Genomic DNA, 17,595 nt, shown 5'->3' on the forward strand with positions numbered 1-17,595 from the left:
CTGTTTCCTCTCACAAATCGCAAAAATCGTGCTTGTTTGGTGATTTAGACATTCTGAATTTTCCCTGAGTACCTGAACAGGCGCCGGATTGCGGCGACTAAGGGATTTTCTCAGTGACCATTGCAGTGTTAATGTAAGCCTATTTGTGACACTAATAAAGTTTATTATTTATTATTCAACTGCACAACTTTGGGTGGTGGGGGCAAAACCCACACAAGCTCAGATAGAATGTGCAAACTCCACACAATGACCCAGAGCCGGGATCGAACCTAGGACCTATGCGCCATGAGGCAGCAGCGCTAACCCACTGCGCCACCGTGCTGCCCTCACAATCTGGAAATTGAGATTAGCCTGAATACCTACTTTGTAGCCACGACGAGCTGAATGAAATGCAATAGGAACAACAAACTTTGATAAAATCGGGGATAGTAACTCTCACTACTAACAAGGTCAGCAGTTTGCCCAGTTTAGCTGCCAAGTATGCTAATGTGGTAATTTAAAATTTACTTGTATACATAAGAATACAACAGCAAATTATTTATCTTCCCCAATGTGATCGGTGTAATTAGTCTCAAATTTAACCTGGAATGGTCATTAAACGTTTCCCAGTCACTCTGATATCTGAACTGTGTCCTCAGACAGAACAGACAAACTATTTTACCTCCCAATGATATTCAGGTCCTGATGAATCGAGTAACTCAGTCAGAGGATGGCTTGATGTTTGGTTTGAAGTTCCCGTTAGTAAAGCCTCCTTTTTCTAAAGGAGTTTCCAAAGAAATTTCACTCTCAGTCCAGGAGAGAAATTCACAAGATTCTGTCTTCCGGCTTCCGGTTCCTGGATGCCCGCGCATGCGCCCTTCTGCACCTGAGAAAGATGGCGGCCGCGCAGGCGCACTGCGGCTTATCGACCCCTAAACAGATGACAGCCGTTAACAGGGGCCGATCAGAGAGAAAATCACCGATGCGGCCGCCCCATTCGGTACAAACACCGAACTGTATCAAAAGTACCGGAACCAATTTATCAACCTGAGGAACGTAACTGAATAATGGTGGCTAAGGCTACCCAGAATGCCGGATGCAGAGGAATACGCCCTATCTCCAACACAGGAGCCAGAACGCGCAGGCGCCAGTATACCCCACCCCCGGAAGTCGTCGCTCTGTGCGGAGCATGCGCGATGCTGCTCCGGGCTGAGCGCAGCCGCAGTGAGAGTGAGTGCTCCCAGAGGTTGAATGAGAGCCGCCGCGAGCGGGGACAATGGTGAGAACCCAAACCTCCCAATAAGACCCATTGGTTTTATTGTCAGTCTGCAGACAGGAGCTGGAGAACTGAACCCAGGCAGAGGAGAGGGAGGGAGAAAACTGGGAGTGGAGGAAAGAGATGGTGAGATGGGTTTGGATTTCAGCCCAGGGAGGAGGGAGAGTGTGTGGGACGGGGATTTACAGCTTTGGGGGAACAAGAGAGGGAAAAATCTTCCAGAGAAACAGGAATTGTCTGTTCAGAATTTCTATCCTGGACTGACAGTGATGGCTTTTGTAAACTCATTTTACAGGATATTGGAAGTGGAGGATTGGCCGACAGAAAACTCAAAACCAAACATCACATCGAGATCTGACAGCCACTCGATTCATCAGGAGCTGAATATCATCAGTCTTTGAAACTGGAAGGAGAAATGGTTGTCTCTTCCATTTGAAAGATCAGTGTGACTGGAAAAGCACCGAGACACACACACACCCGAATGAGAGTGTTTAATTGCACTGACTGGAAAGAGCTTGAACTAGTTACACATCCTGAAAGAAAATCACACCATTCACAGCAGGGAGAAACTATACTCCTGTTGCGTGTATCGACAAGGCTTTAAGCGGGAGTGACAGAAGAACACCCTCACCATGGAGAAACCATGGGAATGTGCAGACTGTGGGAAGGGATTCAGTTACCCATCACAACTGGAAGTTCATCGTCGCAGTCACACTGGGGAGAGACCGTTCATTTGCTCCATTTGTGGGAAGGGATTCACCCATTCATACAACCTTCTGACACACCAGCAGGTTCACACTGAGGAGAGGCCATTCACCTGCCCTGTGTGTGGGAAGGGATTCACTCGGTCATCCCACATTGTGACTCATCAGCTTGTTCACACTGATAAGAGACCAGTTACATGTCCTGACTGTGAGAAGTGTTTTAAATGTAAAAAGGATCTGCTGATACATCAACGTATTCACACTGGGGAGAGACCGTTCTCCTGCTCCCTGTGTGGGAAAGGATTTATTCAGTCATCCCACCTGCAGACACATCAACTTGTTCATTTTGATAACAAATCTTTTAACTGTCCTGACTGTGAGAAGAGCTTTAAAAACAAAATGGATTTACTAACACAGCAATCTGCTCACACTGGGGAGAGGCCATTCATCTGCTCTGTGTGTGGGAAAGGATTCAGCCGTCCATCTGCCCTACTGACCCACCAGAGAATTCACACTGGGGAGAGACCATTCACCTGTTCTGACTGTGGGAAAGGATTCATTAATTCATCCAACCTTCTGATACACCAGCAACTTCATACAGGGGATAGACCGTTCACCTGTTCTGACTGTGGGAAGGGATTCACACGTTCATACAACCTTCTGACACATCAGCAGGTTCACAGTGAGGAGAGGCCGTTCACTTGCTCAGTGTGTGGGAAGGGATTCACTCGTTCATCCAACCTATTGAATCACCAGCGAGTTCACACTGGAGAGAGGCCGTTCAGCTGTTCTGTGTGTGGGAAGGGATTCAGTCAGTCATCCAACCTGCTGACACACCAGAGAGTTCACAGTGGAGAGAGGCCGTTCACCTGCTCCAGATGTGGGAAGGAATTTTCTCATTCATCTTATCTTCTGAAACATCATCGCATTCACACTGGGGAGAGGCCATTCACTTGTAATGTCTGTGGAAAGGGATTTACTCAGTCATCCCACTTGCTAACACACCAGCGAGTTCACAAGTGACGACAAATTTTGGATTCTTCCTTTATTGATGCTGTTAATCATGTTCAGGAGTGAATCAGTTTCACTGTGACAGTCTTAATCTGTTGATGAGGTTTAAAATTCTGAATAAATGTGAAATAAATAAGCTTGGTTTGAAATGTTGTTGCAGATTTTTGTCTTTCCCACCTGAGTGGTTAACATCACCTGTCTGGAGCTCAGAAAGGACAATCTGGGGGAGGATCACACGGAACTTCAGCCTGGACACAGTCCTATAGGGTCACACTGAGAGGGACAAATGACACTTGGGTCTTTCTCATCTCTCTTCACTGACAGCAAAGTCCCCGTGTGGGTTAATCCTGAGGTGTGAGTGAAATATATCCCAGCTGTTCTCTTCCATGGTTCAGAGCTCCTCAACAGGGAACAGAAGCTCCTTTATGACTGTGTTTAGAGTCAGGAAGAACAATGGTGAATGCTGGAAATGTGCTGTCAAATCAGAGGTTGGTGTAAAACTGTGATATTCCTGATTGAATGTAAAGCAGCTTATTTAAGTTTCCAGACTGAAAATGTGGTCATGTGACAGTCACAATGAATTAATAGAAACCTACTGAAGATAGATTGTTGAAGTCTGCATTAAAATAACAGCTGGAGGACTTCACGGGAGCCTGGTAACTGCCGGGACAATTAGACAACAGTTTGATTCCCAGATAAAGAAGGATTGCCCAGCTAAAGAATTCCACAGATTCTCTAACCTCTGATGGAAGAAATGTCTCCTCATCTCTGTCCTAAATTTGAGATCCCTTACTCTGAGATTATGCCCTTTGGTCCCAGGCTCTCCCACAATGCCAGACGCGACCCTGAAAACGTAAACAGTGCCCTGGACCCTGCCAGACGCAACCACCTACCTTCACAAGGGCTGACGTCTCCCATCGGATCCCAGGACCATCCAACAGCAGCCGCTGACCGAGGAACCGAGGGAAACGCAGCTGTCTGCAGGTTCGACTGAAGCCACGCGGTTTCAAGACCCCTCTCCCCAGCATACACCTGGCAAACGTCCAAGCGATTTAAAACAAGCCCGGATGAACTTAACGCCAGACTTACCTCTCAGAGGGAAGTAAGAGACTGCTGTGTGCTCTGTTTCGCAGAGACATGGCTCACCCCCACCTCACCGGACTGTGCCATACAACCTGAAGGCTTCTCTATTCACCGGGCGGACCGCACGGCATCTTCAGGCAAAGCGAAGGGTGGAGGGGTTTGCCTCCTCATCAACTCCTCCTGGTGCTTGGATGTGGTTACCCTGGTGACCTACTGCTCCCCAGACCTGGAATACTTGACCGTAAAGTGCCACCCATACTATCTTCCACGTGAGTTCACTTCAGCCATTATCACAGCGATCTACTTCCCACCCCAGGCAGAAGTGAGGAAGGCGCTGGATGAACTGTACACAGTCATAAACAACGACGAAACAGAACACCCGGAGGCCTTGTTCATTGTGGCCGGAGACTTCAACAAAGCCAACCTGAAGAGTGTACTGCCAACATTCCACCAGCACATCTCCTGTCCCACCAGGGGCGACAACACTCTTGACCACTGCTACTCAAAAATCAAGGGCGCCTACCGTTACATCCCGGACCGCACTTTGGGAAATCAGACCATAAGACGGTGCTCCTTCTCCCGGCTTACAAGCAGAAACTCAAGCGGGAGAATCCAGCTAAGAAGGTTGTGCAGTGCTGGTCCGAAGAGACAGAAGAGCTCTTACGTGACTGCTTAGAGACAGTGGACTGGTCCATATTTAAGAACTCAGTGACTAACTTAAATGAGTATGCCACACCATCACAGACTTCATCAGCAAATGTGTGGACGACTGCGTGCCAAAGAAAGCAGTACGTACGTTCCCCAACCGGAAACCATGGCTCAACCGCGAGATTGACTCCCTACTGAAGGACAGATCTGAGGCGTTCAAGGCAGACGACCCTGTCCTATACAAGAAATCCAGGTACGACCTCTGCAAACCCATCCAAGATACCAAGAGAGAATATCAAACTAGAGTCAGAGACAGACTCTCGGCTTTTTTGGCAAGGACTAAACAACATAACGGGCTACAAAGTGAAGCCAAGCAGTATCTCTGGCAGCACCACACCTCTCCCCGATGAACTTAATGCATTCTATGCTCAGTTCGAGCAGGTAACCAACAATCTGCTGTCGAGTGCTCCAGCAGCCCATAATTCACCCATATCCACCATCACAGCTTCCGAAGTCCGATCGGCCTTCCTGAAAGTGAACCCATAGAAGGCGATGGGCCCGGACAGGATCCCTGGTCGTGCACTCAGAGCCTGCGTGGACCAGCTGGCAGAGGTAGCCACAGACATCTTTAACCTGTCCCTACTCCACTCCGAGGTCCCCACCTGCTTCAAGGAGACCACCATCACCAAAGAAGAACCAGGCAACGTGCCTGAATGACTACTGCCAAGTGGCCCTGACTTCAGTCATAATGAAGTGCTTCGAGAGGCTGATCATGAAGCGCATCACCTCCGCTTTGGATACTGTTGAGGGAGATGGCACACCAGGGGAAGGCAGCATCAGCCAGGTTCATGGCACCGTGGCTGGCTCTGCTGCACAGCAGGGCAGGAAGAAAAATGGCAGGGCTATAGTGATAGGGGACTCGATCGTAAGGGGAATAGACAGGCGGTTCTGTGGACGCAATCGAGACTCCAGGATGGTATGTTGCCTCCCTGGTGCAAGGATCAAGGATGTCTCGGAGCGGCTGCAGGACATTCTGGGGAGGGGGGGGGGGTGAACAGCCAGCTGTCGTGGTGCACATAGGCACCAACGATATAGGTAAAAAACGGGATGAGGTCCTACAAGCGGAATTCAGGGAGTTAGGAGTTAAACTAAAAAGTAGGACCTCAAAGGTAGTAATCTCAGGATTGCTACCAGTGCCACGAGCTAGTCAGAGTAGGAATGTCAGGATAGAAAGGATGAATGCGTGGCTCGAGAGATGGTGCAAGAGGGAGGGATTCAAATTCCTGGGGCATTGGGACCGGTTCTGGGGGAGGTGGGACCAGTACAAACCGGACGGTCTGCACTTGGGCAGGACTGGAACCGATGTCCTAGGGGGGGTGTTTTCTAGAGCTGTTGGGGAGGGTTTAAACTAATGTGGCAGGGGGATGGGAACCAATGCTGGAAGTTGGAAGGTAGTAAAACAGGGACAGAAACAAAAGGAAGTAAGGGGAAAAGTGCAAGGCAGAGAAGACATAGTCAGAAATCCATAAGGGCGACAGTACAAGGTACAGTAACTGAGGGGAGCACAGTGAATAGGCCCAGTAATAACAAAAGGAATAAAACTGGAAATGTTAAGATTCAAAACAGAGGTAAAAAAACCAACATAAGTGTACTTTACCTGAATGCTCGTAGTATTCGGAATAAAGTAAATGAGTTGGTGGCACAAATCATCGTAAATGACTATGATTTAGTGGCCATTACTGAAACATGGTTAAAGGATGGTCACGACTGGGAGTTAAATATCCGAGGGTATCAAACTATTCGGAAGGACAGAGTGGATGGTAAGGGAGGTGGTGTTGCTCTGTTATTTAAGGATGACATCCGGGCAATAGTAAGGGATGACATCGGTGCTATGGAGGATAAGGTTGAATCCATTTGGGTGGAAATCAGGAATAGTAAGGCGAAAAAGTCACTGATAGGAGTAGTCTATCGGCCACCAAATAGTAACGAGATGGTGGGGCAGGCAATAAACAAAGAAATAACTGATGCATGTAGAAATGGTACAGCAGTTATCATGGGGGATTTTAATCTACATGTCGATTGGTTTAACCAGGTCGGTCAAGGCAACCGTGAGGAGGAGTTTATAGAATGTATCCGCGATAGTTTCCTAGAACAGTATGTAATGGAACCGACGAGGGAACAAGCGGTCCTAGATCTTGTCCTGTGTAATGAGACAGGATTGATTCATGATCTCATAGTTAGGGATCCTCTCGGAAGGAGCGATCACAATATGGTGGAATTTAAAATACAGATGGAGGGTGAGAAAGTAAAATCAAATACTAGTGTTTTGTGTTTAAACAAAGGAGATTACAAGGGGATGAGAGAAGAACTAGCTCAGGTAGACTGGGAGCTAAGACTTTATGGTGGAACAGTTGAGGAACAGTGGAGAACCTTCCAAGCGATTTTTCACAGTGCTCATCAAAGGTTTATACCAACAAAAAGGAAGGACGGAAGAAAGAGGGAAAATCGACCGTGGATATCTAAGGAAATAAGGGAGAGTATCAAATTGAAGGAAAAAGCATATAAAGTGGCAAAGATTGCTGGGAGATTAGAGGACTGGGAAATCTTTAGGGGGCAACAGAAAGCTACTAAAAAAGCTATAAAGAAGAGTAAGATAGAGTATGAGAGTAAACTTGCTCAGAATATAAAAACAGACAGTAAAAGTTTTTACAAATATATAAGACAAAAAAAAGTGGCTAAGGTAAATATTGGTCCTTTAGAGGATGAGAAGGGAGTTTTAATAATGGGAAATGAGGAAATGGCTGAGGAACTGAACAGGTTTTTTGGGTCGGTCTTCACAGTGGAAGACACAAATAACATGCCAGCGACTGATAGAAATGAGGCTATGACAGGTGAGGACCTTGAGAGGATTGTTATCACTAAGGAGGGAGTGATGGGCAAGCTAATGGGGCTAAAGGTAGACAAGTCTCCTGGCCCTGATGGAATGCATCCCAGAGTGCTAAAAGAGATGGCTAGGGAAATTGCAGATGCACTAGTGATAATTTACCGAAATTCACTAGACTCTGGGGTGGTCCCGGTGGATTGGAAATTAGCAAACGTGACGCCACTGTTTAAAAAAGGAGGTAGGCAGAAAGCAGGAAATTATAGGCCAGTGAGTTTAACTTCGGTAATAGGGAAGATGCTGGAATCTATCATCAAGGAAGAAATTGCGAGGCATCTGGATAGAAATTGTCCCATTGGGCAGACGCAGCATGGGTTCGTTAAAGGCAGGTCATGCCTAACTAATTTAGTGGAATTTTTTGAGGACATAACCAGTGCAGTAGATAACGGGGAGCCGATGGATGTGGTATATCTGGATTTCCAGAAAGCCTTTGACAAGGTGCCACACAAAAGGTTGCTGCATAAGATAAAGATGCATGGCATTAAGGGTAAAGTAGTAGCATGGATAGAGGATTGGTTAATTAATAGAAAGCAAAGAGTTGGGATAAATGGGTGTTTCTCTGGTTGGCAATCAGTAGCTAGTGGTGTCCCTCAGGGATCCGTGTTGGGCCCACAATTGTTCACAATTTACATTGATGATTTGGAGTTGGGGACCAAGGGCAATGTGTCCAAGTTTGCAGATGACACTAAGATGAGTGGTAAAGCAAAAAGTGCAGAGGATACTGGAAGTCTGCAGAGGGATTTGGATAGGTTAAGTGAATGGGCTCGGGTCTGGCAGATGGAATACAATGTTGACAAATGTGAGGTTATCCATTTTGGTAGGAATAACAGCAAACGGGATTATTATTTAAACGATAAAATATTAAAGCATGCCGCTGTTCAGAGAGACTTGGGTGTGCTAGTGCATGAGTCACAGAAGGTTGGTTTACAAGTGCAACAGGTGATTAAGAAGGCAAATGGAATTTTGTCCTTCATTGCTAGAGGGATGGAGTTTAAGACTAGGGAGGTTATGTTGCAATTGTATAAGGTGTTAGTGCGGCCACACCTGGAGTATTGTGTTCAGTTTTGGTCTTCTTACTTGAGAAAGGACGTACTGGCGCTGGAGGGTGTGCAGAGGAGATTCACTAGGTTAATCCCAGAGCTGAAGGGGTTGGATTATGAGGAGAGGTTGAGTAGACTGGGACTGTACTCGTTGGAATTTAGAAGGATGAGGGGGGATCTTATAGAAACATTTAAAATTATGAAGGGAATAGATAGGATAGATGCGGGCTGGTTGTTTCCACTGGCGGGTGACAGCAGAACTAGGGGGCATAGCCTCAAAATAAGGGGAAGTAGATTTAGGACTGAGTTTAGGAGGAACTTCTTCACCCAAAGGGTTGTGAATCTATGGAATTCCTTGCCCAGTGAAGCAGTTGAGGCTCCTTCATTACATGTTTTTAAGGTAAAGATAGATAGTTTTTTGAAGAATAAAGGGATTAAGGGTTATGGTGTTCGGGCCGGAAAGTGGAGCTGAGTCCACAAAAGATCAGCCATGATCTAATTGAATGGCGGAGCAGGCTCGAGGGGCCAGATGGCCTACTCCTGCTCCTAGTTCTTATGTTCTTATGTTCTTATACTCCCGGAACGCCTTGACCCACTTCAATTCGCATACCGTCGCAACTGGTCCACATCAGATGCCATTTCCCTGGCCCTACACTCATCCCTAGAGCATCTCGAAAACAAGGACTCCTACATCAGACTCCTATTTATTGACGACAATGAATACCGGCCAGTCCATCACACAAACCTGCCTCCCATCTATGGACTCCATCTACACCTCCCGCTGCCGGGGGAAAGCGGGCAGCATAATCAAGGATCCCTCCCACCCGGCTTACTCACTTTTCCAACTTCTTCCATCGGGCAGGAGATTCAGAAGTCTGAGAACACGCACAACCAGACTCAAAAACAGCTTATGCCCCACTGTCATCAGACTCCTAAATGACCCTCTTATTGACTGACCTCATTAACACTACACCCTGTATGCTTCATCCGATGGCAATGCTTATGTAGTTACATTCTATATCTTGTGTTGCCCTATTATGTATTTTCTTGAATTGTATTTAATTCCCTTTTCTTCCATGTACTGAATGATCTGTTGAGCTGCTTGCAGAAAAATACTTTTCACTGTACCTCGGTACACGTGACAATAAACAAATCCGATCCAATCCAATCAAACAAATACAATACAAACAAGTCTTGTTTACCCATCCCCTAAGCTCACTTTCCTTTTAAGAAGTACCAAAAGTTGAAATTTCCCATTCTTCCTTTTCTGTAGTTGTGACCCTCCTGATCTCTGTAATCCCCTCCACACACACACACACCCCTTCAAGATCTCTGCACTCATTTAATTCCGGCCACTATAGCATTCCTGATTTATTCGGTCCACCATTACAGGCTTTTTATCATTTGACTGGGCCACAAGCTCTAGAATTTCCTCCTTCAAACTCTGCGACTCTCTCACTCACTTTCCTCCATTAAGATTATCCTTAAAATCTCATATCTCCTCTTGTGGATCAGTATCAATTGTTATTTTGTAACATCTCTCTGAAATGTCTCAAAAAGCTTTATTCTGTCAAAATAAATCTGAATTATTGTCACTGACATTGTCACATGTATCGTTGTTCTGCCTCATAACTAGGAATTTGTAACTCAGAGTGAAACAGTCTGTCATGATGAAACATTTAAAAAACGTTGCCCTTCGGGCAGCACGGTGGCCTAGTGGTTAGCACAACCGCCTCACGGCGCTGAGGTCCCTGGTTCGATCCCGGCTCTGGGTCACTGTCCGTGTGGAGTTTGCACGTTCTCCCCGTGTCTGCGTGGGTTTCGCCCCCACAATCCAAAAATGTGTAGAGTAGGTGGATTGGCCATGCTAAATTGCCCCTTAATTGGAAAAAATAATTGGCTAATCTAAATATTTTTAAAAAATAAAAAAACGTTGCCCTTAACAATGATGGCGACTGAGCCTGAACTGCGTTGCTGCTGCCCCCAATAAAAATGGTGGGTGCGCCTGCGCACTGCTGCTAGTGCCCAAATAATGTTGAATGGTGCGCATGCGCAACCCCGCTCGCGCGCGATGGAGATGGCGGCTCCATCGTCCTGTCTGTGAGAAAGCTGCAGGCCCCGCTCAGGGCCCCCCGGTACCGGTAGGTTATTTTTACGGGTTTTCGGTTTATGTAAAATATTTACGAAGTGTGTCCAACAACGCGCCTGATTCATTTTTCCCTCGGTTACGTCATTCCCACCTTTACGGATTGTGGATCCGAGAAAGAACTTTCTCTGCGCCGCCATTAATTGCACTGCGCATGCTTCACTCGGCCCCGTCATTCACTCCGATTAGCTGGAGGACCAGCCACTCCCGACTGGTCCTCCGAATCCGCCCCCTGAACCCTATTGGTCAGGAGCTGCCGTCAATCATTGTCCGCGCATTGTGAGGTGTCAGGTGAGAGGTCAGTGCAGGGGGCGGGGTTTACAAATCCCGAGTGTGGCCCCAGTGCCAAGTGTGAAACAATGAACATTCTCCACTCTCACTGTCCGCCGGGATTGGACATGCGCCATGTGACTTCGATTGTACTGTCACTTCCGGCTTCTCTCCACAACCTCAGAGATCAGGGGAGACACTGACGGATTAGTTCCCAGAAGGAAATAATCTATCTCCACTTGGAGAGGTAAGGTTTGATCAGGAATAGTCAACATGGCTTTGTCAGAGGGATAAAAGCAAATTACTGCGGATGCTGGAATCTGAAACGAAAGGGAAAATGCTGGAAAATCTCAGCAAGTCTGGCACAAAGAGTCATCGGACTCGAAACGTTAGCTCTTTTCTCTCCCTACAGATGCTGCCAGACTTGCTGAGATGTTCCAGCATTTTCCCTTTCGTGCCTTTGTCAGAGGGATGTCTTCTCAGTAAAGTGAAGCAGGGCGACACCAGGATGCTTCACAGCTCCAGGGTCCCAGGTTCGGTTCCCGGCTGGGTCACTGTCTGTGCGGAGTCTGCACGTCCTCCCCATGTGTGCGTGGGTTTCCCCCGGGTGCTCCGGTTTCCTCCCACAGTCCAAAGATGTGCGGGTTAGGTGGATTGGCCATGCTAAATTGCCCGTAGTGTCCTTAAAAGTAAGGGGGGGGGGGTTGTTGGTTTACGGGTATAGGGTGGATACGTGGGTTTGAGTAGGGTGATCATTGCTCGGCACAACATCGAGGGCCGATGGGCCTGTTCCGTGCTGTACTGTTCTATGTTGTAGGGTGAAGAAGGAGGAGAAGCCCCTGGTCACCAGCAGCGTATGGGTGTTGAAGGGGTATCCGGGCCGCAGGCCGGCCCGCTCATCGGAGCGCCCGGCCAGGCCCAGCTCCTGCAGCGAGAGCGGCCACACCTGTAGCGAGACCGTGTTGTGTCCGCCAGCGTTGCGGGCCACACAGTGGTAGATGCTGAAGTCCATGCGGCGGACCGAGGTGATCTGCAGGCTGCCGTCCGGCAGAGGTGGGGCCGGAGAGGAGCGGGGCACGGGGCAGGCGGGGGTCCCACCTCCCCCAGACGCACATCCACACACAGCACACCTTCCCGCAGACACACACCCACACACAGCACACCTCCCCCAGCCACACACCCACACACAGGACACCTCTCCCCCCCCCCCCCCCAACACACACACAGGACAGATTAGGTGAATGAATAAATTTGTGGCAGATTGAATTGAATGTAAGCAAGTGTGAGATTATCCATTCTGGACCAAAAAAGGATAGAGCAGAGTATTTTCTCAATGGAAAGAGGTTAGGTACAGTAAATGTTCAAAGAGACTTGTGGTTCAGGTGCAGAGATTCTTAAAATGTCACAGACAAGTCCAGAAAATAATCAAAATGGCTAAAGGCATTTAATCTAGAGGATTGGAGTATAAAGAGACAGAGGTTATGCTGCAGTTATACAAAACCCTGTAAGACCCCACTTGGGGAACTGTGAGCCATTCTGGGCACCACACCTTAGGGAGGGTATTTTGGTCTTGGAGGGACTGCAATAAAGATTTACTAAAGTGATACCCCACGATACCCAGATGAAGGGGGTTACGTTACGACGGGAGATTACACAAATTAGGCCTCTTTTCGCAAGAATTTAGAAGGTTAAGGTGTGATCTGGTTGAAGTATTGAAGATATTAACGGAAACACAGGGTAGATAAAGATAAACTATTTCCACTGGTTGGAGATTCTAAAACTGGGATCATTGTCTAAAAATCAGGGCTGGACCGTTTAGGAGAGATGTTCGGAAGAACTTCTTCACACACAGGGTGGGAGAGGTTTGGAACTCTCTCCCACAAACAGCAGGTGAAGCTGGATCAGTTGTTAAGTTTAAATCTGAGGTAGAGTTTTGTTAAGCAAAGATATTAATGGATGTGAAGTTAGGTCACAGATCAGCCATGATCTTACTAAATGGCAGGACAGACTCGAGGGGCTGAATGGCCTTCTCCTGTCCCTGTGTGTATTTCTGTGATTCTGAAATTCAGACAACACCATGACAGGGAAAGTGTCCGGATTAGAACCTGAGTTAGCCCGAGCTGCAAACCATCCCTCCAGATCCTGGCCCTTCATGGATTTAATGAAGGTCAAGGCAATAGTTGGATTATTGAAAGACTTGACGGAGTTGTTGGATACCATTTTTCAGGTTGCAGGATAAAGCCTGACAGAATTCACTCCCCACAGCCTTCAACTGCTTTTGAACTTCATCGAAGCCTCGATGCTTTGTTTGTGTTGCTGCCGAAAAGTCCTGGAAGAAGTAAATCCTCACTCCCGCCTGGAGCCAGGTGCTACCTCGCCGTTCCCTCTCCAGGACTTTCTGTCAATTTGTGGAAGTGAATGATTACAGGCCTGGGATGAAAACTATCCCTCGGACTCAAAGACCGATGCACCGTTTCTAATTTGAAACGCCCAGGCTTCATAGCCAGCTTGAGAAAATGTCACAGTCAGTCCTCGAAGAACCTACGGGAGCCTCACCCTCCACACTAAATGGACAGAAAATAACATAATTTATGGGGAGCGCGGTAGCGCAGTGGTTAGCACAGTTGCTTCACAGCTCCAGGGTCCCAGGTTCGATTCTCAGCTTGGGTCACTTTCTGTGCTGAGTCTGCACGTTCTCCCCATGTGTGCGTGGGTTTCCTCCGGGTGCTCCGGTTTCCTCCTACAGTCCAAAGATGTGCAGGTTAGGTGGATTGGCGATGCTAAATTGCCCTTAGGGTCCAAATAAAATTTTAGGTGGGGTTAGGGGGATGGGGTGGTGGTAAGGGCTTGGGTTCGGTACTCTTTCTAAGGCGCAGACTTGATGGGCCGAATGGCCTTCTTCCGCACTGTAAATTCTATGATGACCATCTGACAGGCCGATGACTCGGATTTTCTTTCTCTGCCCTCGGTCCTCCAGGACTTCCACCACACCACTCGCTGGTTTTCAAAGGATTGAATTCTTGCCTCTGTTGAGGAGGCATCTTGCTGAATGTTCAGGATTCTCTCCTCCGGATCATCGAGCCTCTTCATGGTGTTTTGCAGCTGGGCCTCATGAGCTCACAGATATTGAGTCAGCACACTCAGCCTCTGGTCAATAACATGGATAATGTCAGCAGTTATCATTTTCGCCGCCTCCCGGAGCCCCAGAGAGCGGGGGGTCGAGAGACCTCCCGAGGGTCAGGCCGCCATGTTGAAAAGGCGGCTCCACCCCCGCTGAATCCACCGGCGCTGTTTATCAACGCATTTCTTCACTTTTTCCGACATAATCCTACCATCCGAACCCTGAAGTCTTCCAGGGACACGATAATAAATATGAATTCAAGGATTAGGAAGATGAGTGCCAGGCAATTAGGATAAGTATCAAATTATAGGTGAGTGGTGCCAGAACCTGTGGAAAAGCAGCTACTCCCGCACCCGTATCACATGGCTGACACCCCCCCCCCCCCTCCCCCCCGATAGATTTCAGATTGAGGGTGTCGAGTGTTATGGGGAACTGGCAGTTAAATGGAGAGAAAGCTGAGATGAGGAGGGATTTCTTTATTCGAGGATGTGGTGAAAGGTTTGGAATTCTCTACCCCAAAGGATTCTGGAGATTCAGTCATCAAGTATTTTCACACACAGATTGATCGGTTTCTAGATATTCAAGAGGTCAAGGGATATAGGGATAGTGTGGGAAAATGGTGCTGAGGTCGATCGGCCAATGATCCCATGGAATGGTTAAGGTTTGATGGGCCGAATGCAGCTCATATTTGTTATGATCACCTGGACAGGAAGCTGTGAGCATGGATCTGTCAATCAGCCTGAATCAGCACCTTCAGGAGAATTGGGAGGGTGAATATTAGACACAGCAGAGTGTGAATGGAGGGAGAGTGTGTGGGATGGAGATTTACAGCTTTCGGGGAATAAGAGAGAGGAAAAAATGTGACACAGAAACTAGAATTGACTGTTCTGCATTTCTATCCTGTACTGACACTGGTGAATTTTGTAAATTGTTGTTGCAGGATGTGAGACAAGGGGGAATTACAGACAGAAATCTCAAACGTCATGTCTCGATCTGACAGTCATTTCTTTCCTTGGAATCTGAATATCATCGGGCTTTGAATCTAGAAGGAGAAATGTTTACCCGAACTGTCAGCTAAATATTTCAACCATCAGTGTGACTGGAAAAGCACCGAGACCCACACAGCACACATCCGAGTGAGAGAGTTCCAGTGAACTGACTGTGGAAAGAGCTTTAACCAGTTACACAGCCTGAAAAACATAACAACATTCAGAGCAGGGAGGGTCCGTACCCGTGTTGTGGACGAGGCTTCCACTGATTGTCCAACCTGGAGAGACACGAGGAGACCCAAAACATGGAGAAACCGTGGAAATGTGGGGACTGTGGGAAGGGATTCAGAGCCCCATCTCAGCTGGAGATTCATCGACGCAGTCACACTGGGGAGAGGCCGTTCACCTGCTCTCAGTGTGGGAAGGGATTCATTCAATTATCCACCCTGCAGACACATCAGCGAGTTCACACTGGGGCGAGGCCATTCACCTGCTCTCAGTGTGGGAAAGGATTTCCTCAAGTATCCAACCTGCAGTCACACCAGCAAGTTCACACTGGTGAGAGGCCCTTCACCTGCTCTCAGTGTGGGAAAGGATTTGCGCATTTATCCACCCTGCGGAGACACCAGCGAGTTCACACTGGGGAGAGGCCATTCACCTGCTCTCAGTGTGGGGAGCGATTCATTGATTCATCCACCCTGCGGAGACACCAGCGAATTCACACTGGGGAGAGGCCATTCACCTGCTCTCAGTGTGGGAAGGGATTCAATCAATTATCTCACCTGCAGACACACCAGCGAGTTCACACTGGGGAATGGCCATTTTCCTGCTCTCAGTGTGGGAAAGGATTTGCACATTTATCCACCCTACGGACACACCAGCGAGTTCACACTGGGAAGAAGCCATTCACCTGCTCTCAGTGTGGAAAAGGATTTACTCAATTATCCAACCTGCGGAGACACCAGCGCGTTCACACTGGGGAGAGGCCGTCCACCTCTCACTCGGAGACGGGATTGCATGTTTCATCGCACCTGCTGTGACACCAACAATTTCACAATAGATTACAGGGGTTGGATTCTGCTCTACAGCCAGGACTGCATTTTGTTCATTCTGACAGGTGGTCAGTGAGGATGGTCGGAGGGTTTCTTTCTGCTGGACTGGCCGGTCTCACCACTTTGCCTCCAGTCGGCTGATGCTCTTTAAGCCTTTTTGCTAATACCTGGCTTCAAATTGTACAAGGATCTCCGAGTGAAAGGGGGTTTGGAAGTGTGGAGATATTTAGTTTCCATTTCTGTTTCAAACACTCCAAAGCATGCCACGTTGCCATGGAGATGGGCCCTGGTGTTTACATGGTTCATTTGTTTAAGTTACCTGGATGTCCCTCACAGAAGAAAACTATCCGGGTATGATGTCTGAGGTGGACTGGGAAACTGATTGGTACAGGGACTACCTAATGGTTAAGGAATTATTACATATTTATCAGGGGGTCGGTTAGCTCAGTTGGCTGGACGGCTGGTTCGGGGCCAACAGAGAGGATTCAACTCCCGTACTGGCTGAGTTTATTCATGAAGGCCCGGCCTTCTCAGCCAGGCCCCTCGCCTGAGGTGTGCTGACCCTCAGCTTAAATCAGCTCCAGTCAGCTCTCTTTCTGTCAAAGGGGAGAGCAGCCTATGGTCCTCTGGGATTTTTGCAACTTTTATTTCACATATATACAACAAATATAGATTCCTTTAAGGAACAAAAATCCAACAGGAAAAATTATGTAACTGTGGCTAACAAGAAAAGTTAAAAGATTCCATGAGATCCATTAGAATTCAGCAAAGGAGGATCAAGAAACTGATGCGAGCAAACTGGCGAGAAACATAAAAACCGACTGGAAAAGCTTCTACAGGAATGTGAAAAGGAAAAGATTAGCAAAGACCAATGAGGGTCCATTCCAGGCAGAGACAGGAGAGTTTATAATGGGGAGTAAGGAAATGGCAGAGAAACTAAATAATGTGTGTCTGTCTTCACCAGGAAGATACAGAGATTGTCCCCAAAACACCAGAGAACCAAGGGACTGGCAGAGATTAGTATTGGTGAAAAAGTAGCACTGGAGACATTAATGGGGCTGAAAGTGAATAAATCCCCAAAAGCTGATGATCCACATCCCAGAGTGTTGAACGAGGTGGCTATGGAGATCTCTATCCCTCATTCTAAATTCTCCTGACTCTATCTGGAACGGACAAACCTTTGTCTGAGCCAAACGTTTCCTTTTTACGTAGCCACAGAAACTTTTACAGTCCATTTTTATGTATTTTGCTAGTTCACATTCTATTCTATTCTCCCTTTTTTTCTTCAGTGTGTTGGTTGAAGAACTGAAGTAAATCAAAGAACAGAGAAAAGTA

The 17,595-nt window shown here is 47.5% G+C and overlaps 1 protein-coding gene across 1 annotated transcript; it reads left to right on the top strand.

Annotated features, from left to right (window-relative positions):
* The first annotated feature begins 1,201 nt into the window (after positions 1 to 1,201).
* LOC119960842 (gastrula zinc finger protein XlCGF26.1-like) lies at positions 1,202 to 16,871 on the top strand. Its single transcript, XM_038788431.1, has 4 exons — positions 1,202 to 1,258; positions 1,551 to 2,298; positions 2,377 to 2,978; positions 15,591 to 16,871. The coding sequence occupies exons 2-4, from the start codon at positions 1,888 to 1,890 to the stop codon at positions 16,246 to 16,248; spliced, it is 1,671 nt and encodes a 556-aa protein (XP_038644359.1). The 5' UTR covers positions 1,202 to 1,258; positions 1,551 to 1,887; the 3' UTR covers positions 16,249 to 16,871.
* Positions 16,872 to 17,595: the final 724 nt, after the last annotated feature.

The sequence above is a fragment of the Scyliorhinus canicula genome, unplaced genomic scaffold, assembly GCF_902713615.1.
Source record: "Scyliorhinus canicula unplaced genomic scaffold, sScyCan1.1, whole genome shotgun sequence".
NCBI lineage: Eukaryota > Metazoa > Chordata > Chondrichthyes > Carcharhiniformes > Scyliorhinidae > Scyliorhinus > Scyliorhinus canicula.

Coding starts and splice junctions, on each gene's coding strand:
- LOC119960842 (XM_038788431.1), top strand. CDS start 1,888: ATGGAGAAACCATGGGAATGTGCAGACTGTGGGAAGGGATTCAGTTAC. Junction 2,299..2,376: donor ACCTGCAGACACATCAACTT/GTTCATTTTGAT, acceptor TTACTAACACAG/CAATCTGCTCACACTGGGGA. Junction 2,979..15,590: donor ACACACCAGCGAGTTCACAA/GTGACGACAAAT, acceptor TCATCGACGCAG/TCACACTGGGGAGAGGCCGT.